General features: G+C 39.7%; 1 protein-coding gene across 1 annotated transcript in view; it reads right to left on the bottom strand.

Moving 5' to 3' along the window:
- The window catches only part of SMYD3 (SET and MYND domain containing 3), a 405,116-nt gene that overhangs the window by 58,608 nt on the left and 320,432 nt on the right, over positions 1-26,076 (bottom strand). Inside the window, exons 9-10 of the mRNA XM_044419352.1 lie at positions 9,795-9,882; positions 5,284-5,458 (exon numbers count right to left, since the gene is read on the bottom strand). Of these exons, the coding sequence (XP_044275287.1) occupies positions 5,284-5,458; positions 9,795-9,882 (263 nt within the window). The remainder of the gene's footprint in view (positions 1-5,283; positions 5,459-9,794; positions 9,883-26,076) is intronic.

Below are 26,076 nucleotides of genomic sequence, written 5' to 3'. Positions count from 1 at the left end.
AACTGGAGCACTCATCAGCCTGATTAAATAAGCCACTGATTCCATTCATATATTTACAGGCTAGAAGGAACTTTGCATTTAGCAAACAATTGACTTCTATTTCGCAAGTGCACTATGACAGTTCAGTAACAAATTATGCTGTTTCTTGCTATGTTTTCTTCAGTGCATGATGGATTAATATTCTGTCAGCACAAGTGGGCATTACAGCAAGTGGAGTGCTCCTGGTCAAGCTGTAGCCACCTGGCCATGCCATTCCCCTCCTCAATTCCTATTCCTCCACAGCAGTGTTTTGCGGCCCTGGGCATGCTCCATCCTCGCTGAAGTGTTTATTGCTGTGCCGTGGTTTATTTTCCTAGATTTGTTATATTTCTGCAAACAGGAGGATTTCCTCAAGCTTGCCATACATGCTCCCCTCTTGTGTGTGCCTTTTTGTCTGCATAAGGACGCTCACTTGCAGAATGAGTCTGCTATTATGACATAGGATTCCAGTCACCTTTTTATTACTTCTTTGGGGGCCGGGGACTTGGTAAAATAAGAAACAAAACTCTAAAGTGTTCAATGGCTAGGCTCTCTGTGAGACTATGCTGGGATGATTCTCCGCTTGAAAAACAGCCAAGACTATAAGGCTCCATCCTTATAACAGCAGCCAATACTGCCAATATTCCATGTCAAGGATGACCACAGAAATCATTTGGGGTCACTGGCCTCAATCTCTGCAGTCCGTGTACCCTTGCTACCTATACCCCATGGACAATTATATGATGCTAAGAAGAAACAAGAAGGCCACTAGGGCCTGAGATGCATCTATATGGTAGTCTGCTGCATCCAACAGTGCAATGAATAAGTGCAATGAATAACTTTAATTTGTCAACTTCACTGAACAACAGTACAGTTGGATTAAAACACAGTCAAGTAACACCCTCCTCCACTTCTGAAAAGAGCACAAATGTTAGATGGCTTCTGTTTAGAGACAACTGTCCAGAAGAAAGGACCAAAAGACTTGTATAGGAGGTAACTTGTTAGGCAGGTAGGCAATAAATATTCATTTATTTATTTATTCAGGTCTCATTTTTACAAAAAAGACACCTGGTGGCATTCTATCTAAAGTTAGCCAGTCATATTTTTCACTGAAAGTACAGAATTAAAACTGAACCAGGGCCAGTGGCTTTGATCCAGACTTAGTCAGAAAAGTTTCACTGAAATCAGTGGGAGTTAAGTTAGTCATGATCAACAGCTCATGATTTAGAAAAGTCTACCCTGCGTATGACTAAACCTGGAACTATAAAATGTAACTGGTGAATGACTCAGTTCTGAGAATTATAACCAGGTCTAACATACCTTGATTCATAGATAATTTTAACCAAATTACTCCAAAAGGAAAAACTAAATATTGAAATGCTTTAAAAATAAATCAAATTAAAAGAAAAGAAAACTGATCAGCTTTTAAATGTAATAGTCAAAGTATTTAAGGGACATCAGATCTTGTAAGATTTGCAGGAACCAGGCAGAAATAGCACCATCATTGCAGAACAAGTTTCTTCTGAACAGAAAAATGCTGCCTTAGCCATCCTTCAGAACTGTATTTAAGAGTCAAGACCTGGAAGAAGTAGCCTGATCCTTTTCTCTTGTTAGAAACAGCTAGGTAACATTAGACTCTGGACTTAATGATGCTGGAGAACAAGATGGGTGGGGGGGGCAGTTCAGAAGGCTGTATTTAATGACTTCAGTTGTTAAGACACAACTAATATTTATTGTCTCATTCCATTTATTGCCATCCCCAGCTTTACATCTGCCTCTACATTCCTGATATGTTATGGCAAATGGATGGAAGGAAGGATGGGTGGATGACAGGAAATATATATTTGCCCATTTTGATTTTAAAAAAGGGAAAAAGAATTATTATACATATTCTTGAGTTTGCTTCTGCTGCCTTTATTCCAACCACATTTACTTGAATGGTCATGGCAGCATCCTGCTGCTTGAGACTAATGGGAATTTCTCACAAAAACACTATAAACTTAGAATTTGGCATGGGAAAAGGACCCATACTCAGTTTTCTACATTACAAAATATTGTAGACTTTAAGAAGTTAGGCAAACCTATGACACACTGAAATCAATAGTGATTAACTTTGAAAGGGTCTCACAAGTGGCTTAATTTGGATGGATTGTACTTAAAGTCTAGTTTTTGTAAAAAAAAAAAAAGAATTAACCTCAAAACTGATAAACAGTGCAGAAACACACTACTTTTGCTATATTTTTCTGAAATAATCTCTTTCTAATCCCACTCTCCCCCAGCTGTTGTGGACAGTAAGAAATTGAACAGACTTCACCACAGCACAAACAAGGCTGCTTCACATGAAAAAGGTAATATTCTGGCACTGGGTAAGATTACAAGCAGACTGTTTTTCAGGCCTGCTTTACTGTCTTGGGTGGGACATACTAGCCGGAAGGAAGCAATGGAAATGATATGCAATGCTTGCAAGCCAGAGCACTGCTCATGAGTTGAGCTCCCTGTGAACACTGTGAGATTGCAACATTTCTGGGAGCACAAACATTTTTCCTTCCTATAGCTTATAACAGGAAGCCCTTGATATCCACGCACACTGTATCTGCTAGAATTTGGAAAATGGCACAGCAGAGTTACAGTTCTCAACATATAAAAATATGAGCCAGCTTCTTGAGATACCATGAGCAGCAACTCTGGGAAGCTAATGTTCTTGCATTCTGTGACCAATAACAACAGTTTCCAATTGCTGGAAGAGTTTGGTGGAGCCCAAAGTTGTAAAACACTGCATGATCTTATGAATTCAGGGGCCTTTTGAAGTATGCTTCAAGCCCCCTTTAAAAGTGGAGATCTGGCTGTTCCTAATTATTTGAAAGAACCTTTGTCATTTCAGAGGTCAGTAAATATTTTTCACTGATATATCAGTTCCCTGCAATGTGACTATACATCAGAAAGAAAATCTATAGACATGTTTAAGAGATAGCTTAAACTGGCCTTTAAACAAATGCAAAGACTGGCTAGATATGATGGTTAAATGAAAACCTAGCAATGATTATAATAAAGACATGTCTTCAAAAACAGCATTTAGCACACTGTAGTGATTGTCCACCCTGCTGATCACATAATGGAAACACACGCTGTAAATACAGTCCCTGACGTTCAAATAGTTTTAGACCAATTCCGTAAGCCCTTTTAAAGGTGGACGGACCTCCTATTTGTATGGATGGCTTGTTTTTCAGGTTATTCCCTGCAGATAACAATATGAATATATTTTTCCCTTGGAATTGAGAAAAGGAAAATAGATGGCTGTAATAGAACTGCAGGAGCAGTCAAGCAGTAGATTGATTCAACTGGAGAATTCAATGTACCCCAACAGATTTCCTAGGATTTGATATCCTGCAGCTTCAGGCACAACTTCTTGTAATGAGAAACTGAAGGTTTTTGTCAGGTGCGTCAAGTCTTGTAGTGATGGCTTGTAGGTAAAAAGAAGTCAGACTGAAAATGTCTCTCCTCAGGAAATGCTTTTGCACCTGGTGAGTCTAAGAGTACCGTCTTCAAGGTACAAGAGAGGTCAGTGGTCCTCCCCTGGCAGTAACATTCCATCAAAGACATTTTAGCAGAATGTGCCATTTGTGTGTAGATATACCAGAGGGTAGCAAGTAATCAACGGCTGCAATAAGTAGTTTGAAAACTATGTCACGCATCACTAAGCGAACTAGGAAACAGATATTAAAATGACTGATAAAATTGTAATTGTTTTATGCTGCAATTGTTCTGAACTGTGGAACATATGGATTATTTTTGTCTTGAAGCTCAGTCTTCATGGGTTAAAGGGTAACAGAAATATAGCTGAATAGAGACAATACATAAAGGAATAAATTTAAAAGGCTAAGGTCATTGTAAGTGGATAATCCTTCCCCCTCTCAAAAAATAAAATAAAATAAAATAAAATAAAATAAAAAATGACAGTGGGTGAGATCTCCACCTTCACATGAAACTAACTCACTGTAATTACTCCGAAGGCCTGTGCAGAGGCTATCTGCAATTTTGACACAGTGGCAAAGTAATTTCATGATCAGGTGATTAATTCTGTTCATTCCCTTAGCTGCAGGGAATAACCTGAAAAATACTACTTACACAAATTCAAAAATGTTTTCCTTTTAACTATACCTACCTAAGAGTCAGTTTTGCATTAGGCACAAGGGTTGCTTTGAGCGAAATTAGTACCTTCACCTCAGCACTTTGCTAATAAAACAAAACCATTTTTTGCAGAGAAACTTCAGTTTTATAATTCTTGATTAAAGGCAGAAATAGGAAAACCAGAGAAGGCCAAAGAGTTTGGTGCTATTACTTTGTTGCTATCCTTCTGCTAGAACACTGGAACTTCCTAACATGGACAAGAGGTGGGTTGATCAGGCCCTAGCAAAGGGCCCATACCCAGCAAAGACCCAATGAGGAGAGTCCCAATGTACTGCTCCTCTTCTTCAGCAATGAAATTCACTTATTCACCTGCCTCTTGGTCTGGTCCAGAGAATGGTGGTGAGACGGAAGACCAAAGGAAGCCTCCATCCACTTGCTCACTAGCCCTCTGCTTGACAAGCGAGCAAGCAGTAGCAAAGATGAAAGCAAGAAACAAAAGTCAGTGGTGGCAAGAAGCTAAGATTAACTGAAGGAGTGGAGCTACTGGAGGTGTCTCTCCCAAGGGCCTTCAAAACATGGAGCCAGTTCTGGCTCCTGGATGATTCACAGACATTGCTAAGTTTGGACTTGACAACAAGGGCATGACAACTTGCATTTTTACCAGGATAATCATGAAAAACTGTGAAGAAGCATTGCCCGCCACTTCATAATGGTCTAGGTACATAGAAAGATTTATCATACTGAGTCAAAGACTCTGGGTCCCTCCGGCCAAGCATTGTTAGTACTGATTGGCAGTTGCTCTCCTAGCCCTATCTGGACATGCCAGAAACGGAACATGAGATCTTCTGTATGGAAAGCATGGTAGCATCAACACCAATGTTTTTGAGCTCTGAAGCAATCCCATGGCAATCAAAGAAATCAAAGAAAAAGCAATCCAGAATCAAAGAAAAAAAGTACCTATGAAAATGCAACAAGTGCTAGTATACATGCAGAGGTTTTTATTCCCCCCTCCCAAATCTATGCTAAGAACCATCGCCTCTTTTCTTGGTCCACTCCACACAGAAAGTACAGAAGGCCTTCCTCCTTCCAGGACAGTAACTAATTCTTGCAATATATTATTGTGCTTTGAAATCTTACCTGTATGGCTCCAGAGTCCTGATACCATAACTCAAAGCCTCCTCAAAAAGTCCAAGGTTTATGCAGGCATCCATGGCAAGGTCAAGTAGTTTCAGCTGGTAGATGTTCCTGTCTGGGAGAAGTGTGCTGTTGTTCTTTAGCAATGTCCGGCATACCACAAGAGCCTGCTGCCATTCTGTCATTGATTTTGGTCAAGGATTAACCCACATAGTAATAATCAAATTCACTTATTTCAGTAGCCAATGCAGTGTTGCAAGCAGAAAACATTTTTATTATTAATGTTAACAGACTCTTTTATATAGAAGGCTCTAATTTTCCCAGTAAAGTGTAGAAGTGAATTGATAATATAATTTTATTTATTTATTTAATTTCTATACTGCCCAACAGCCAAAGCTTTCTGGCTAGTTTACAACAATCTATTAAAATACAGTTTAAGATGTACCACAATACAAAAAATTATGAAAATTACCAAAAAACTCCCCATATTTAAATTACACATAAAATGTGTGAAAAGAACTGATTGAACCTGGATTAAACACTAACAAAGTTCCAACTACAACTAATTAAATGCCCTGCAACAGAAGAAAGTCTTGACTTGGTGCTGAAAACATAGTAAGGTTGACACCAGACAGGCCTCAGTGAGGGACTCATTTCATAACTAGGAGGTGTGGGGGGGAGGGCTCAAGTTGGAAAGGACTTTCTCCTTGATGAGAAACTCATCCTTCTTTGGATGTGGCAGTTGGAGGCAGGCCACAGGGTGATCACAGTGTCTGGGTAGATAGTGGCTAGGAGGGAGCATTCTATCGGGTATTGTGGTCCCAAGCCACGTGGGACTTTATAGGTCAAAACCAGCACCTTGAATTGGACTCAGAAGCAAATAGGCAGCCAGTACAAGCAGGCCAGAATTGGTCCCTGTTATTAGTCTGGCTGTCACATTTTGCACAAACTGTAACTTCTGAACTGCCTTTGATGGTAGCCCCATGTAGAGCAGTAATCTAGTTTACCAGATCACCAGAGCAAAGATTACTGATAGCAGGCCACCTCTGTCCAGATAGGAGCATAGCTAGACTACTAGCAGAAGCTGGTAGAAGGCACTCTGAGCCACTGAAGCCACCTGGGCCTCAGTGACAAAAATGGCGCAAGGAGCACCACAAGTGACAAACCTGCTCCTTCAAAGGGGGAGAATTAGGGTTAGGGTTCATTGTTGCAAGGACTGGTTTAGCACATCCACAGCCTCACCTGCTGAAGCTGAAGCAAACTGATGACAACACACTCCAAATGTCCTGATGACCTCACTCAGCAGTTTCATGTGGATTCTGAATATCACGGGGGACAAGACTGACTCCTGAGAACCCCATACTGGAGAATCCCAGGGGCAGATCAAATTTGTTTGTTTATCTTATACTATGCTATACTAGCCCAAGGGCTCTTTAAGTGGAGTGTGCTCTGTGACAGGCATTGGGCTGCTCATATGTTTGGACAGTCCCATGGGTGTCACTGAGTCCAAGAAATCTTGACTTGCCCCAGATAGTGCACCCTCAGCATGGATGTTAACATCGCCCAGGACCAGCAGCCTGGAGAACCTCAACACTGCAGCTGAGACAACCTCTGTCAGCACAGGTAGGGAGCCTGTTGGGACACAGCATGGACAGTAAGTACACTGGGGATGGGGTATGAGGCAAGACTGAGGGAACTGGGTCTCTTCAGCCTGGAGAAGAAGAGACTCAGAGGGATAAGTTGGCGACATACAGGTACGTCAGAGGATGTCACACGGAGGTGGGTAGAGACCTGTTCTCCCCTGCAGAGGAAGGCAGGACGTGTTCCAACGGAGCAAAGCTCAGGGAGCCAAGGTTCCATTTAGATGCCAGGAAGCACTTCCTGACAGTTAGGACCCCGAGGGTGTGGAATGGGCTTCCACGAGAGGTGGTTGAGGCCCCATCGGTGTGGGTGTTCAAAGATAGGCTGGACATGCACATGGTGGGCATGTCATGAGTGGAGCCGGCTGGAGCCGGGGGTCAGACTAGATGGACAGGGAGGCCCCTTCTGACTTGCTCTGTTTCTGTGTTTCTACACCAACAGAATCCCCAGTCTGTCCTACTGGCCTCGCACAAAATGCAAACACTCTAGATTAGGGGTCAGTTGAAGATGGGGCCTGGATAGAGAGAGAAAGAATCCGTACAGACCATGGCAATTTCCCTTGCCCAGCCATCCAGTCTACCTTGATGCTGTTCCAAATAGCAAGGTGCTAAGAAGAGAGCTGGGAGAGTCTAACTTCTCATATGAAGCTGACAGTAACTCAAACTAATAATAAATTCTTGGTTTTCTGAATCGTTATTTTATTAAAATAGGTGATCTCTTTCTGGTAGTCTTTTCCTGATTTAATGTCTGTACAAAATTAAAACCCAGCCCATGAATATTTAGCTGTCCCTTCTTTAATGTAACAATTCTGATGAAAGGGTTTTTTTCCAGCTCTAATTGACCAAGAAGAAGAAAATCTCCAGGCTTCACAGATAAATGGTTTTAGATTAGTGATCTATGTGACAAAAAGGCGCTATGAACCAATTATTAAACATTTAAAAATCTCCTTCAAGATGTTAGCATGCAACAGAAAAGGTCTTCATGTTCATATGAATCCAATCCATACAATAGTAAGCTGTTCAGGTCTTTATGACATTCATTTAGGAAGGTGTATTTCATAACCTGCTCAGCTGCCAGTTATAGTCCCATTTAATGTATCACTAAATATGGTAGAGAGCAGTGGAAATGTATTTTGATGGAAGAGGAAAGAGTAGATAGGGAGCTGTGGCGGGGGGTGGGGCACAGAACAGGCACACAGCACAAAAGGCTGGGAAAGAAGTGGTGATGGAAAAAGAAAGATTAAGTATTCCTACTCACTATGTACAGGTATGAATGCTGGCAGTAAAGAAGGCTGACAGAAAGAAAATTAATGTGGTTGAAACATGGTGCTGGAGAAGAGCTTTGCAAATATCTGGACTAAAAGAAAGACGAAGTGGATCCTTGATCAAACTGAACTAGAACTTGTCTTGGAAGCAAAACAATGAAACTGAGGCTCTGTTGGTACTTCAGGCACATAGTGAGAAGGCAAGACTCACTGGAAAAGATAATAATACTATGGAAAAAGGAGAAGGGGAAGACCAACTACGAGATGGATTGATTCCATAAAGGAAGCCACAGCCCTGATTTTACAAGAGCAGAACAGGGCTGTCAAGGATAGGCCATTTTGTTCATTCATAGAATTGCTATAAATTGGAGAGCACTTAACAGCACATAGCATGCTAAAAACATAACATAGTTTTGATGCACCTGTTGTAAAGCACACAGAGAGCTTCAGTTATTGGGTAGTATAGAAATTAAATTAACAACAACATAACCTCAAGATAAACAGATTATTTCACACTGAAAAAGAAATTAAAGATCTGAAGTAAACTGACAGTTTACTGGTTGCATAGTGAAAAGTTCTGACCATGTTTTCTCAGAAGTAAGACCCATCTGGGTTAAATGGAGTTTACTCCAAGGTCACTATGTATAGGACTGTAGTCTTACAGAGCAATATAATGGTTTATCTACTCAGATGTAAATCCTACTGAATTCAGCAGGACGCATGGTGTGGTAAGTGGGTGTTAGATTTCAGGCTAAACAGTTAAAAGATTTGCACAACTGAGGTCCATATGTGTTTGCGTGCATACATGCACAAAGTGTCTTTGTGCATTCTTTATAATCTAAATGTTTTCAAAGGTATTTACAGTGCCCAGACACAGTGTCAGGAGATAGGTTGGAGTCCTGAAGCTTCCATTCAAAGCATCTGCTGTCCCCCTCACCCTGCTGTTTTCAGGCACTTGCTGAAATAAAGGCACTGGGGCCTTATGATGTGTGTTGTATTTGATCCTCGTGAAACAGGTGACTTTTTGCCCACATGAGCATTACCTCTTGCTGCCCAGGCCCTTGAATTTTTCTGCCTGAGGCTTTTTTCTGTAATCAAATCCCCACTGCTCCCCTGTCCATATGAACACGGGTGGTTTTTAGGAAAGATGGTCTTTTAAGGACACACACACAGGGACATTAAAGCATCTGTAAATCAGTACATAAAATGTGCTTTTCTTTTGTTCTGTGGGACTGAACACAACATCACTTGGCAACTTGTTTTGCTGGACTGGAGAAAAATTGATGCTTGGTAATGAGAAAAACAGAAAGATAGAACAACAACCAGTAAAACTGATTTGTCCTCTCTGCTGCTCTTTGTATTAACCTGTACTTTAATATAATAGTGCTTTAGATAGCTGCTCCTTTTTGATTTGTATGTGGTTTTATATTGTTTGTTACTTTTAGATTGTAGATTTTACTGATGGCTGCCTTGGGCATATATATGGAAAGCTGAGGGATACATTTAACAGTTAAAATAAACAGTTCACCAGAGCACATTCTTTATATGCTCCTGGTTCAAAAAGAAGTCCGATTGCTATTGACCATTAACTTTCACATTGAAAAGATACCTTCTTGTGACTTTGGAGCACCTACTTTATTGACAGCTTCTCTGGCTTCTTTCCAAGCTTGCTCATCTCCTGCCAACATGTCAGCATCCTGTTCAGACAGAAACAAAAGCAAGAATTTCATTACAAGAGAGGAGGGTGGGAGGGGGAATGTCATGTCAAGTTGGACCATGTGTGGTTAACAACACTGAGGAGCAAAATTTGGCCTGAAACTGTAAAAGTTTAAGTTTCAATACTTTTGCCCAACATAATTTGAATGTAGTTGCCATTCTACTGAAGACAGTGGTAAAACGGTCATTGCATTTGATGCTTATAAATTATATCCTTTAAATACAGAAAGTGCAGGGGTGCAGGTTTCTCGGGTAGTTTCTCACACTACCACACTGCTAATTTGTGAGCCAGTGTGCTGTAGTGCTTTCAATATTGGTCTTGAACTCAGGAGATCTGGGTTCAAATCCCCACTCAACCATGAGATGTATTGGGTGATTTGGACCAGTCAGTGACTCTCAGCCTATCCCACCTCACAGGGCTGTTGTATGAGGATAAAATGGCAAAGAGTAAGACAACATAGGCTGCCTTACATTCCATGCAAGAGGAGAAAGGCAGGATATAAATGTAACAATAATTTGTATGGATTCTCTTACAAAATTGTCAATAAAGGGAACATCTTGTGTTAATATAGTATGTTTTTATGTGGAGGCCTTTAAAGATCTTAGTTATCCAGGGACCTGAGGAGATTGTCCAAGTGATTCTCCTTCTTTGCTGGATCTTTTTACTGTATTTTAACAGTATTTTAATCATATATTTAAGCTATTTAAAATTAAGTTTAAATTCATATGAACACTATTGTTTTCATGATATTTCAATTGCATTTTATTATTTTGTGCTTTGCATTGTTATAAACCACCCAGAGAGCTACAATTATGGGGTAGTATAGAAATGATAAAAGAAGAGGAGTGGGGAGGAAGAAGAGGAGAGATCCTGTGGTCCCTGAGAAGGTATCCCGGTGGTCATAACAAAGTGCCAATTCCACTGCTCAGGGCCACAGATCTAGCTGTGATCCGTGTGTGTGGGGGGAGGATTTCTCCCCTCTCCACAGCCCTTTGCACTGGCCAGTCATGGTGGAAACTCTGCCTTACTTACCATGTTTTAAAGACAGGAAATGCATTTTGACACTGCTGTTCCACCTGCCTTGCCTGCAGCATTTTGATGGGCAAATGAGAACCCTCCATCCAAAAAAACACAGTCTTGTAAAATATGCCAGTTATATTTCAGGGTCCACATATGACAGGACATTTGGTAACAGGAGCAACTTAAATAATCTTTGCTTATCGGCTCACTTTTCAGTAGAAACAGAGATATATCCTCAAATCAAATTTCAACTTTTTGCCCTTGCATGGTGCTGCTGAAAAAGCAACCTCACCAAACAGCATGTGGCGTTGTCCCACACTACAGCTCATGCTGAAATTCTTGGTATGCATTAATGCGTAGGTTATCAGTGATTAAGTTTCACACTCTCTGATCTTCATCGCTAACTAACAACTGGGATTTCCTGGCCACTTATCAAGTAAGCATCATCAAAGATTAAATTAGGGTATAACTGTAATCACATAATCATAAAAATCCCTGCATGGCAAAACAAAATCTATACTTACAAAGCACTTTTTGGGGGGTGTGGGGGTGGGGATCAATGTTTTGCGAAGACCTCCTGCACTGCTTCCAGGAGAAGACTGAAGATTGCATGTAATATCCAATTAATGATGGCCTCCAGGTGGGGAGGCCCAGCTAGTCATTTTTGAAAGGGTTCCGGTATATTTATTTACTGTTTACTGCATTTATATTCTCCCTTCTTTTTGCTCTTGCAGATAACCCAAGACACTTAGAGGCTCCATTTTATCTTTCCGAAAACCTGTGAGAGAGGTTAGGCTCAGAGCCAGTGATTGGCCTCAAACCTTCTAGCAAATTTCATGGCTGAGCAGAGATTTGAACCCAGATCGTCTGGGACCCATTCCTTTCAAATTGTTTTAACATTTTAAAATCCTAAAATTCCTGTCATCTTATGAATGGAAGGTAATTGAAAGTAAATCCCCGATAAGAAAAATTGTTATCTTAATTGAAAAATTTTGGTTCTGTAACTATATGCTGTGGCATGTATCTTTAGCTTCATATATTGGAACTAATTCCCTTTGAATAAACAATTCACAGGACACTTCTTAGAGTTTCATAAGCAAACATAAAATAATTAATAAAATAAAAATAAGTAACTTCCAGCCCAAGCAAACATCTGTCGATAGAGAATGAGACAGCAATGGGGAAGTGCAAAAGAGAAGGAGCAGAATAAAATAGGATTCATGTGAGAAAATGAATTTACTGGCATGTAAACTTTCCTGTGGATGGAATGTTTTTAAGTCCCCCCCCCCCCCGGAGATTTTGATGGAACATAGATACATGTGGCTTCAGATAATCATCTGGAAGCAGCTGCAAAGGAAAATGAGTGGAACCACAGAATTGAAGAGGTTAGAGATGTTCGTTATTTGCTGCCATACACTGAGAAATAAGCTAGACTGGGTAGGGGAAATGCAGCAGAGAGCAACAGCTTTAAATGTAAGGGTGAAATAAGGACAAGGAATGTATGTTTGGGGTAACCAAATCAGTAACTGCACCATTCACATATACCATTGTATTTCTTTACACTTACTCTCACAAGCAGTTGATGCATAGCATGAATGCTGTGCTCAACAATTCATCTGGGCACTATGCATCCATTTAAATCACGGAATGAGAAGTTATCATTGTTCTTTAACCATAAGAGACATGGAAACGCAGCATCCTTTTGTCATCATTGCATGTGCATATTCATGCAAGAGATGTAGTATCACACTGGCCTCAACCAGTCAACTCAGACATACTTGTTTCAACATCTGAAGCCTAATGTTCCTGGAGTTTTTCAGGGATCAAAAGGAATGTGCATAGATCCAGGGCAAAGCTTACTATTGGAATGTGTTCCCTTCCAGTGCACCCCACCAAAGTTTGTTTTATTCATGCGTGACATCTCAGAATTAGTGTGATGTAGTAGTTAGAATGCTAGACTCAGACTCAGGAGACTAGTATTTCAGTGCCTATTTGGCCATGAAGCTCACTTGTTCACTTTTGGCTTGACCCACCCTTCCTGCCTAACCTACCTCAGAGGGTTGTTTTGAACATAAAATGGAGAGGAAGATCATGCATGATGCCTTGGGCTCCTTAGAGGAAAAGCGGGATATACAGGTAACAAAGAAATGCATAAAATTTGTAAGAGATTACAATTAACCACCATCGAGCTAGAGATAGAACAAGAGTAAATTCCACAGAAAAGCTAAAATAAAAAGGTAGTGCAAACATACCCTTGGAAATATCACAGAGCCCAGCTATGTCTGTTTAAGAAGGGATTTTCTTAAAATTGCTCTGCTTGTCTTAAGAAAAATAATACTCCATGAATCATGTGAGGGATATAGCAGATATAATTCTGAAAAACATCTTCTCTTCTGCTAGCATCACAAAAATAGTTATATAAAGGAGCTTAGGGATGGCGATCCAATTTTTATATCAATTATAACTCAAGAGCACAAAAGTTAAGAAGCTTTAATCTGTATTTCTCACATGGAGAAGGAAAATTAATTACTGTATGTTCCAAATAATAGGAAATATGCACCCAGAGCCCATATTAATTCCATGTGTAGCTTTGTAGAGCTGTCTGCCCATTCATGTTCAAAGGGAAGAAAGGGAGGTGAACTCTTGTCCTACTCTAAGAGATGATTGCATCAAAATGGCCTCTAACGTCTTGGGATTCTATGACATTCCACATCAGGAAATTACAAAGAAATTCAAATTTGCAAATGTACTTACCATAAAATCAGCTATCTGATCACAATAAGTTCATCTGGAAATAATTTTGTTCAGAATGAATGCTGCTACCACTAAAGGTCACCAGTGGGACAAAAAGGCTCATGTTACAGTAGTTATGTCAGTTATGCTAATCGTACAGATCCAGACACGTTAAGCTTTGCATATAAAGTGAATGAACCAAGTTTGGCCAAGATCTAATTGTGCTGCCTTCAAAGGGCACAGCACCAATTACAGAGGACTTGTCTTGATGAAGGGTGATATAGCTAAAAGCAGAATGTGACCCATAAAATGTAAGTAATTACACTACTACAATATCATAGAGCAAGGTTTTGCATGTTAAAAAAGGGAAACTCTTTTTGCTCCAAATTTCACATTCACATTTGCTGCCTGTTGGAATACAACACTGGCCTTAACAGCTAAGGCTGCAGCCCTGTACATACCTTCCTGGGAACAGTTCCCCATTGAAATGATCAGTGCTTGTCTCTGAGCAGTCCTTTGTAAGACTGCACTCAGAAATGACCATTTTTTGATCAGTGCACAAGACCATATGGAGTGATATGGTTTCATCGTATCAACATTAAATTTTTCATTATTTACAAGATGTATATCAGTTGGGATGCATGTGACTCCTTCCATGTGCTTACAGAATGATATGTGAGGGCTGTGAGGCTCCTTAACAGAGTCCTGCCCATCATGGTTGCTTTGTACCATCTCTCCCGCCCTCCAGTGAACATCCATGCTATTTATTAAAGCAAGTATATACCATTCTTCATTAGCCATTTCTGTTGTACAAAATAAAACTGAAAAACTAACAATCAAGCATCAACATTAAAGAACGCTGGGTTAAAGAACAGCATTCTAACCAGGTGCCAAAACATTACGAGGGTTGCGTGCCGGCCATATTTCACTGCAGAATTAATTCTAAAGGCCAAGCACCACAGTGGGAAAATATTCTCTTCCTGGTTGTCGTCAGATGAACAAATGCAGGTGACAGACAACCAGGAGGCACTGATCTCAGTGAATGAGCAGGTTGGTAAGTCGGCAAGTGCAGTTCTTGAGGTTTAACAGAGGGAATTCTCCACACATACGTGCATTAAAGAGATGCTCATCAGAGAAGCATGTGGTCACTGTGATGGTCCTGGGAGGACTAGTGTGCACAGCCCCCTTCAACTTGCTCATTCGGGGCAGGTGTGGACAACATGTGTCTCCACCCCACCGCTGGTGTGGCACCCATTATGCTGAAAAACAATTGAAAATGATAATAAAAAGATCATAGTTGCAAATACACTGGGGTTCATCTGGGTGCTCAAGTGCTCTCAGTGCCTTTTTCAATAAATTTCTTACTAGTTTTAATTGGTTTGTTTGTTTGCCCTGCAGATTGGTCCACAGAAAGAAGGATTCAGGGGGACAAATGCCCTCCAGGTCTCCTAAAGTTGTCCACTTCTCATTCAGCACACGAAAGGAGGCAAGTATACCCTCCGAGTGTGATGTGTACTTTGTTAACACCAATTTAAAAAATCAGAGTTAATGCTCTTTAACAGGAGTTTGAACTCGCTTAATGGTATCTATGAGCTTTTTCCTATGCTGCATCGTCTTAGGCTCAAGTTACATGTAAGGGTAAGCCATCAGTTTTTTTGTTTTAAAGTTGCTCCAGAACAGAGAATGAAATAGAGCTGAGGAGGCACTCAGCCTTTTCCCATGTCAAATCCCTAGCAGGAGTATTTTCTTTCTTTCTTTTTTCTTTTTATCTCTTGAACAAGTATTAGAAATACTGCAGAGCACAAAAACTACCTAGGGAAACTTGATACATGGAAACATTGGGTAGGAAAGAGTTAAACTGTTCTATGTTTTCCCTATGCTATGTTTTTTCTATTACATTGTATTTTTAAATGCACATTATTGCATATTTGTGTATAATACTTATTCTGGCACTTACATGATATAAGAGTAGGATAAAGTGAGATAAATGGTGGCATGAGTGACACTTTCATTTTTTAATTCATACCTCAGTTTCTAAGGTTATTACATTTATATCTCTCCTTTTTCCCTCTTATAGGGAACTCCAGGGAACTTACATGGTCCTCCTCATTTCCATTTTACCATCACAACAACCCTACGAGGAACATTAAGTCGAGAGTCAGTGACTGGCCAAAAGTGAGCTTCATGGAGTGGGGAACTAGAACCTGGATCTCCTGAGTTTTAGTTCAGTACCGTAGCATTCACTGTACACTGGCTCTTTTTGCTTTTAAGCATTCTTTTATATTTTTATATTCATGGGGTTGATTTAGACAAATGGCTTGAGATATGGTAATTCAATTTAAAAAAGAATTCCTGTGACTAGACATGAGCAAGAAATAGTACAATAGTAGAAAGGAATCCAACAAAGAGATGAAGGGAAAACCACACTACATCAATTCCTTGCAGGATGCAAAATGGGATTCGGGTTCAGTTGTAAAGCAAAAAAAAAAAAAAAGTTACAGAAGTATCAATAGCCAGTAATGTTTTTGGACATGACATTAATCTCATGACAGCTTAGTAATAAATCATCACATTGGTACGACAATAACTCTCATTTTGGAAAAAAACAGTTGGGAGAAGCTGAACTTCAGCTGGACTCTGCACTGGAACAAATTAACTTGCTGCACTCTACACCAGAACAAATTTTACCTTTTGAACAATTGAAGGCTGACTCTGCACTCAGAAATAAATTGTGCACATTTCAGTAAATTTATTTAAATCGTATGATGTAACCTGTTTGCTATGCTTGGGCTTTGTAGATTCTGTAATATTTTCGAAGAGGCTGGGGTGGCATGTGAGATATTGGGCGATGAGCAATAAAGACTTGCCTTCTCACTTGTCATCCTTTCTATTTCATGCTCAGTGGATGGAATGGTGCTACGAGTATGCAGCTTTAATTTGAAATGAGAAACCAAAAGGCTGACTAGCTTTCTCTTGGAGTAAACTGTCACAAGTCATTGGGAGAACTCAGATTTTGGTTCCACTGGAAAAGAGGTAGAGCAAGAGTTGCTTAGGGCTTAGGAGCCTGCTGCATTATGGCTGGAAAACATACAGAAGGGATCTTGCACATAGTTCATATGCATGCAATTTTTCAAAAACTGCTATTGTGCTACAACGGTGTGTCCTGATGACATATTCCACATACGTATGAGTGAATTATTTCTTTTGCTACAATAGAATCTCACTCCTTTTTCTACGGTTCACAATTATGAGGAGCTCTGCTACTCTGTAATGCCTTCTATAACACTCTCCCCTTGATTCTTAAATATTGTTTTTGGCTCTTCCTTTCTGCTTTGAAAACCTTCAGAACATACTGATCAAAGTGAAGGCCACCTAGTCCAGCATCCCCTTTCCAGCAAAAACAACATGGTCTGGTGGTTCAACACATGTTTTGTGGCATGAGCTTTTGTGGACTAATTATGCTGTTATGTCCCTTTTATTTATTTTTATTTATTTATTTAAAACTTTTCTATAGCATCCCATCACAGACATCTCAGAACTGTTTACAACACATTAATACAATAAAAGAAAAATAGGAGTAACAGTTGCACAGCATCCAATATTAGAATAAAGCATTTTATTTTAATTTACTTTTAACAAAAAAGTTTGTTAGTCTCAATTGGTGTCTCCATTCTCTTCTGCTTTATTCATTCAAACTTTAGCCTGAACATGTTGTGAGTAATTTTGGGCATAACCTTGTGAGCAATGGGCAAACAAATGAATAGATAATGAGAACAGTAAAATTAATGAGATATAAATGAGATTTATGCTCCTAGATGCAGCTATGTGGCTCCAACTTCAAATAATCCATGAGTTGACAATTAGCCATAACTTCTTGTTACAGCGAAACTAGGAATGTGGTTTAATGGCCTCCAAACAAGCCAGAATATGGAAGTCACTTGTAAATCATAACTTCTGTATTCTGGAAGTTATTTTGGAAGCCATTAAACGATACTTTCCAGTTTGGTTGCAACAGAGTTTAGATTATTAATTTTCTGGCCTGTGTGAAGAAGGAAAACACAAAGCATCTGTATGCAAGTGCAGAAGGCTAATCCACTACTTGGCTGAATGCACTGAATGCTTGTGCTACAACAGATGAACAGAGCAACCCCTCTGGAAACTATTTCCAGCACTGACTGGCCAGATGTTTAGGAAGCTGTCCCTTGGCTTTTGCCTCTCCAGCCCCTGGTTTTCTGAGAACATCGCTTCTGAATTAGGAGGCTCCACTTAGCTGTCATGGCTAATTCCCACCCACAGGCCTGTCATCAATACATTTGTCTAAATCTGAAGCCATTATCACACTTTATGACAGTGAGGCCCATTCATTTAATTATTTTTTTGGAGATGCACCTGGTATGTCCTCATTCAACAACACTATGTGATCCTAAAGTCTAGTATTCTGGGGAAGGAGGAAAAAAATGCTCTATCCTCTCTGTGTCACGTCTAATTTCATACATGTATATCATAGCTACCGTTAGGCACTGGGAGCTGAGCAGAGACATGAGGAGGGCCTTATTGCCTTGGCCACCATTCCCTGTTGATCAACTCACCCTCCCACCTAGTGTTTCACCCACCTGGGCTGGTTTCCCTGTTTTAGAAGTGTGATGCTTCCTTAGTGCCCCTCCCCACATGCATGCAAAGCTGGGCTCCCCCATAACATAACCTCAATTAAAAAAAAAAATACTGACAAGCTGCTCAGATTCATCTTGTAGAAAACACGTATGTGACTTAGCTACTATGGCCAAAAGGCTACAATTAGAGCTGATTATATTAGGCATCTGAACAATGAATGGTGATGAAAGGGGATTGAACCATGAGTGGTGATGAAAGGAAATTGTGTTAGTTAGGAACCTGAGAGCACAATGTTTTGATCTACTTTAAAACGTACACATTTCTATGCCTACAGTGTATGTTTCAAATGAATTGTAAGCCAAGTATTTAAGTTACTTGAGGAAGAGACAAGTGAGAAACACACTGTGAAAGAACTACACGACACACTGAGTAACTCTGAAAAAGAACCATAAGGCCGATCAAGTAAGGAAAAAAATAACAAAGTTCGCAACAACAAAAGGAGAAGAGTGATAGTTGTGGGAGGTTCTCTGTTGCGCAAGATGGAAAAATATGTATGTTGCGACAACCCAGAAAATCCCCAAGTATGCTGTCTCCCTGGAGTCAAGATTAAATATATAACCAGCAAGTTCGCACATTTTTTACAACCCACTGACAAATACCCCTTCGTTCTCATCCACGTGGCAACTAATCACACTGCCAGGAGAAACCTGGATGGAACATAAGCAGACTTTGAAGTTCTAGGGAAGAAAATCAAAAACACTGGGGCTCAATCCTACCAGTAAATGGGAGGAAGTGCTAGGGAAAGGAAAATCCTTCAGTTGAATGACCGGCTATGATGCCGTAAAGAGAGCTTTGGATTCTGAGACCACAAACTAAGGTTCCTGGAAGACAGACTATTAGCAAATGATGGGCTGCACCTCACAAAGAACAGAAAGCAGAAAGAAACAGAAATGTAGTGTTTGACCACTACGTGGAAAAGTTCATAAGAGGGCTTTAAACTGAAACATACAGGGGAGGGAGACATGCAGCACAGCGTAACATCACCTGACAAAGACTTACACATTTCAGCAGAGGAAAAAAACCCCAAAAACAAGCAGGGTCCAACATCCATCTCTCAAAAACACTAAAGAAAACCAGGGCACAACAAGAATGAACTTCAATGTCTGTACACCAATGCCCAGAGTATGGGAAACAAACAACGCAAACTTGAACTCATAGTACACAAGGGCAATTATGATCTGATGGGAATAACTGAAACTTGGTGGGACAACTCATATGACTGGAACAAATGTTGACTACAACCTGCTCAGGAAAAATTGAAAGGACAGAAAGGGAATGTTGTTCAGCTTTGAGAAGAAGAGACTGAGTGGGGACATGATATCCCTCTATAAGTACCTCAAAGGCTGTCACAAAGAGAAAGGTCAAGATCTCTTATTGCTGATACCAGAGTGTGGGACATGGAATAACCAATTCAAGTTGCAACAAGCCAGATTCAGGCTAGATATCAGGGAACAATGGAACCAGTTGTCTAAACAATGGATATCACAACAATGGAACCAGTTGTCTAAAGAGGTCATGGGTTGTCTAGAGACTTTAAGAAAGAAATACCTGAGTGGGATAGTGTAAATTGGTGTCCTGCAACAGCAGGGGGTTGGACCCAATGGCCTTCATGGCCCCTTCCAACTCTACTATTCTATGTTCTATGATTCTATTTTAAACTGACTCAGGAGCCAGACTGCTATTATACTATAAGCCTATATCAGATTTGTTTGTACATCTCCTCTATATTCTCCCAAACTGCATACTGCTATATAAAATCCACACACTGTTTATTTTCCAAAAGTACACAAGCTCCAATGCACCATGTTTTCTGTGGATGTGTGCACAAAGCACTATAATGGAGATGAATTCAATCTAGGTTATTGTACTTTGGGGCTCCCATATGACAGCCTACTTTTTAAAATGGGGACAAGGAGAAAGCAAGCTCTGTGTATCACATGTACTCCCCCACATCAGTGCTATTCTCCTCTGTTTCCATCATTTCCTCCCTCCCTTGTATTCATTACATTTCTAATATGCCCAATAACCAATGCTCTTTGGGAGGATCACATAGAGTTAAACAGCACAAACCTTGGACAGATTGCAAGCAGTAGGAGCAGAATATAGTACTATTATCCCTAGATCTGGGTTTGTTAAGTGTATTGGATTAATAATGACATACAGCTGGAGGACATGTTGTTCTTTTAAAGTTGACGGTTTCATTCTTTAGCAGAGAAGATTCTTCAATCCTATGTATCTAATGTGTTCAAGGGAGACCTTTGGTGGGAACATACCTCTGCCTTGCAGGGCAAGGAGTATTTCTAAATAAATAATTTCAGTAGATCTGCTGTAGAAATCTGGGCTATGTTAGTATGACTAACCAGCTACAAATACAAAGTGGTCCTGAGGTAGGAATTATGGAAAATTACTGCACTGATTAATAGTTGTGCCAAAGATGCTTCATTTCACCTAGGAGGACAGCTGTAGCAGAGATGAGACTTCCATTAAATGACTCATCCAAAAGTGATTTTCTGGGGCAAGAACTTAGCCAAGCCTCCAGGTGTTTAAAGATACCAAGGAGAAACAGAGAATAGAAGGAGGTAATGGATGAGAGATCCCTTTTCATCTGCAGAAGCTGAAGATTCCCCACCCTGTAGCAATTGCAACATTTATAACAACAATGTAACTTCAACTGCATTTCTCTTAGGAGCAAATTCAAGCAAATTTTAATAGCAAACTAAGTATACCCACCTTATTTTCTCTATTTCAGTGTATTTTTGGTGTATTTTCGAAATGGGGGATAGGGAAGAATCATTGCTTTACAACAGAGCCATGGAGCAGAATCTTTTTCTGTATATACCCACTGATGAACAGTCAAATGGGCTCTCCTCTAATATCACTTAGGGACTGTTAAATCATCATTTACTAATTGAAAAAATAATCAATTATGACATTGCAACATTAATATACTTCTACAGAACTATTCTTATTTTTAAAAAATCCCACCAATTTCTAAAAGTGCCTTCAAAAATAAGATTTTTCCAAAGTGTCACAAGATGAACACAACAGAGATGGCTTTCCATGGGTTATAAATGAGCTTATGCTGAGCAATATTTTGGACATGCAACCCCAAGTAAAGGTAGCCAATCTTGCACACCTGACCACTGAAGGCTATTTGAGGGTTAAGCAACCCTCACATAATCCTAAAAGAAACTGGGAAGCAGGGTTTTAAAAGTTATTTTAATGATAAAATTTCAAAGGCACACACACCAAAATTCATTATGAAGAAAGACATTTTAGAGGTCTTTCATTCATAGGGTCACCAGAGGTTGGAGATGACTGCATGCTGCATAACAGCAGCAAGAATGAGGAAAATGAAAAATGTAGCTCCATAGAATGGAATGTTAACTTTTAATACCTGCATAAGAAACACACAAAAAAGCTTCCACTGGTATCTGCATAACCTTCAACAACAGTGGACTAAACATGGATCCATTGGTAAGAGATGCTTTCAAATGTTGAAAGTGTTAGTTCCTTACACCAGGAGATGAGTATTCATCTTTCCAAAGGTACAACATCAATCTTTGAGCTGTCAAAAGGGCATGGAAAATTATTTGAACCAACTGTGCACTAACTTCCTGGAAGCAGGTAGATAATTTAGGAAGAAAGTATATTAATTAATATTTAAAGAGTGTTATAATACCAAGTTTATCTATATTATAACCAATTGGTCACTGCCAAATGACAAAGATCCACTTGATGGGGTGAGCTTAAAATCTAATAAATAACTAAATCTATAAATAAAATAAAGCAAGAGCTTTGGTTATTGGGTGACACAGAAATGTAATTAACGAATTACATGAAATATGATCTTAAAATTGGGTGAGTTTCAACTCCACCAATTAGTTTTGTCACTTAGACAAAAAGTTACCGAAGAGACATTGTGGCACTGAACAGACATGGGATAAGAGTTTGCTGAAGAAGGCACAATCTGAAGTCCATAGGCAACAAACAGAGGGTTATATATGAGAGTTGTTTAACCTGAGAAGAGGTTGCATATTCAAAGTGCCACTTGCATGTGCCTGACCTATATTACAGCTCTGATGAATCCTCCATGAATGAGCCTGCCATTTTGTGAAAACCAGGTGAATTATTAGCAAGGAAGGGGAAAGATCACTGGGTCATTTCTTTTTTTTTCAATTCTTTACCCCTTGGTCTTAGCTATATTCATGCAGTGTTTTCCTTCAAGTGCAAATGAAATAATAAATAAATAAGATTTATCTCTGGATGTGTGTTTTGAAGATAAGTGCTTTTTTTAATTTTACAGACCCGATTTTACCTACTTTATGAGGAGGAAATCCTATGGTCCAGGTCAGAGACAAAACTGCAACTCTGGAAGAGGGAGTAGAAGTCCAACCCAAGACTTCACAACTTCATAGTTGCCCCAGAAGTAATGGTACTTCTGCCTATCCAAGGGTGGAAACTCAACCTCAGAGAGAGAAAGAGAAAGGGTGTTCTGTGGGCAGGGAAGAGTGGAGACTGGAAAGTCAGAATATTATCTATTTTGAGATCTTGCCAGCCTTTTCTCTTCCACTCCAAACACATTTTGGATGAACAACACACTCATGTAGCCAAAAAATTCTTCATGCCATTCTTCATTAGATGACTGGAAGCCTCCAAGCTCCTGAACTTCAGATTATTCATGGCACAAGCAAGAGGACTGCATCCTAAATATATTGCACATAAAGTCCAAACTTCAGCAGATTTACTGGACAAACAGTCCAAACATCAGCAGGTTAAGAGCCCAATGGACTTACTCCCTAGGTACCTTACAATAGTAATTTATAAGGCAATCCTATGCATGTTTAATCAAGAGTAGATGGGAGTATTCAATGAAGCTTCTCCTTAGGAAGACTTCCCCAATCTAGTACCTTCCTCACATTTTGAACTAGAACTTTCAGCATTCCTGACCATCTGCCATGTTGATAATCCAAAACATGTGGAGGAACCAGTCTGGAGAAGACTACTCTAGGGAAAGTGTGCACAGAAGGGCAAGACTTCGTGTTTGAAAGAGTACTGACAATCAATATCAATTGAACAGTGTTTGAACAGTATTTCTTAAATTTTAACCCATCTAGTAACAGTGCTTTTGTTAAACATGGCATTACTCTGATCAATAGGGATGCCTCTATGTATTAATATATAGATTAATTATTTAAATGTCCAGATGTTTGTCATTATTTGAAAATCAAAAGAAAGATAAAATATTCCCTTTGATCTGCATACAAGGAATCAAGATACAGAAATGAAATAATATTTCTGTTTGAAGAGTGGAAAGAGAAACACTGTTTCCATAACATGCTACAACACAGAAAATATTTGGTCAACAAAGAATCTAACTCTATTGTGTAAACAGTGCACTCAGGTAATGGTAATTTTAATTTTATATTAAACCTGTTTCCAGATCAGACAGGCACAAAAGAGGATTATATCTTTTGTATTACTCAAATCCTCAAAAGGCCCACAATTTCTACAACACTGAATCATATGGCAAATGCTACTTTCTGTTGACTGAATACACATTTACAGATTAAGGCTGCAATCATCACCGCATATACCATGAAGTAAGCCCCACTGAACAGAGTGACATCTACTTCTGAGTAAACATGTACTGGATTATACTGCTAGTATTAATATGAAGGAAATCTCTTTTACACATAGAATTAATGAAATGCTAAAACAATAATCTTGTGGAGCAGCTGTCTTGTATACTCCAGTTTCCAGAGTATTAAAAATGAAGATATATGATCTAAAGAAGAGTTACCATTAAAATAATAGAGTGTATGAGACACTAGATTGTAGAAAAAACATCTTTTTTTCAGCTCCAGAAATTTTCAGAGACAGAGGAAAATATTTTGTAGTACTTCCTTAAAATTATATGATTTCTGTTAGGTAATGGTATTCTCTACCAAGTCAAAACCTTTTTAACTTTCTGGATAACCAAGTCACATAGGTTTCAAATTTCCTTTTAGCAAATCTCAGAGAATTCAGTCTTGTTTAAAAAGCTTTACCCCAAAACATCTTGCCTGATTATACAAATTGGTTTGGCAGCTTCAGCTGGTCCAAAATAATGCAGCAAGACTGGCCAACATGGTCATATTAGGGAGCACTCTATCACCTGCACTGGCTGCTAGTACCAGGCCTAATCCAAAGTGCTGGTATTAACATTCAAAGACCTCAACAGTTGGGGACCAGATTACTGAAGGAGTTTCTCCTATATATATGTGATTGGATGCCATGATTGCCCTTAACAGTCATCTCCATAGCCTCATCAGGTGGGTGGCTAATAAGAAGGCAGCCTTTTCTGTTGTAGTGCTCCAGAGAGGCTTGTCCAGTGCCTACATTGTGCCCTTGCTAGCACCAGATGAAGGTCTTCCTATTTTCCCAGGAATACAGATTTTCCATTTTCTGTTGCTTTAAATTGTGTTATTATTACAAAAGCACTCGTACACTGCATTTATATCCTGCCCTCTTTTCTCTTGTGAGGAACCAAAGTGGCTTACATAGCTCCATTTTATCCTCCCAACAACAATCTTGTGAGGTAGGTTAGACTGAGAGTGGGTGACGAACCCAAAGTCAGCCAGTAAGTAAGTCTGAACTCCTGGATCCCAAGTCTGCATTTTAAATTTTTGCATTGTTGCTAGGTTTTACTTTGACTTCAAATTGCAGTATCTTCGAAATTCTTCTAGTATTTTATATTTTGTTGTGAAATTTCCACAGAGCTTCAACTACTGGACAGTATAGATATATAATTAATTAATAATGCATATTGTATTAATAATATCATGCACTGAATCTTTGAGGCTATGCTACTACAACATGTTCTTCTTCCCAGAGTTCCTTTTGTTGATTGTCTTGTGCTGCTGGACTAGGAGGAACTTACTACATCCATGCTGTAATCTGCCCTCACTTCCTGTTACCATCTTCAGGTCACAGTATAAGGTTCTGTTCTTGGTAAGGCCATAAACATTGTGGTAAATCCCTTGTTGTCATGTGCTGTCAAATTGTCTCAGAGTATGACTGCCCTCCATAATGTCCTGCCCTTGACAGCCCTGCTCAGCTCAACTCAGGGATGTGGCCTCCTTTATAGAATCAATCCATCTCAAATTTAGTCTTCTCCTGCCTTTGACTTTCCCTCGCAGGAATATCTTTTCTGGTGAGACTTGCCTTCTCATGCTGTGCCAAAGCATGACAGCCACGGTTTGGTTTTGACATTTTTGCTTCCAGGGAAAGTTCTGGCTTGAAGTAATTCCATCCTTGATTCAATTATGATCTGGAGAACATGGCAAGCAGTGAGGTACCAACAGTATTATTCAGGATGGGAGTTCATTATTATTTATATTGTTGGGATTCTAAAAAGTTCCCTCCAAAACAGGTAAATGGCAGCATTACAGCAAATGCAATTAAGAGGGTGCCCCAAGGCCACAGGCTGGTGCTGACAGAGATCTTACCTCAGACAGGATGATCTAAGAACAGATCTCTCCCTGCCATGGAAAATTCTGAGTTTTCTCTATAAAAGGTAGATGTTTTCTCCTCTTCTTTCTCCCCCCCCCCCCCCCCAAAACAAAAAACAAAACAAAACAAGGACAGAGGAAACCTAATCTAGGAAATGCAGTGGATTTTCCTGTTACCAAGTGCTTGGATATTCACAGATACTGAGATTACTGGACATCTAAGACCTGCTGATGCATTTAATACAGCCAATGCGGTT

This window comes from Varanus komodoensis, unplaced genomic scaffold, assembly GCF_004798865.1.
Source record: "Varanus komodoensis strain SLA01 unplaced genomic scaffold, ASM479886v1 scaffold1, whole genome shotgun sequence".
NCBI classification, from domain to species: domain Eukaryota; kingdom Metazoa; phylum Chordata; class Lepidosauria; order Squamata; family Varanidae; genus Varanus; species Varanus komodoensis.
Note: the sequence above shows the minus strand (reverse complement) of the source record. Positions and strands in the feature narration are given on the sequence as shown.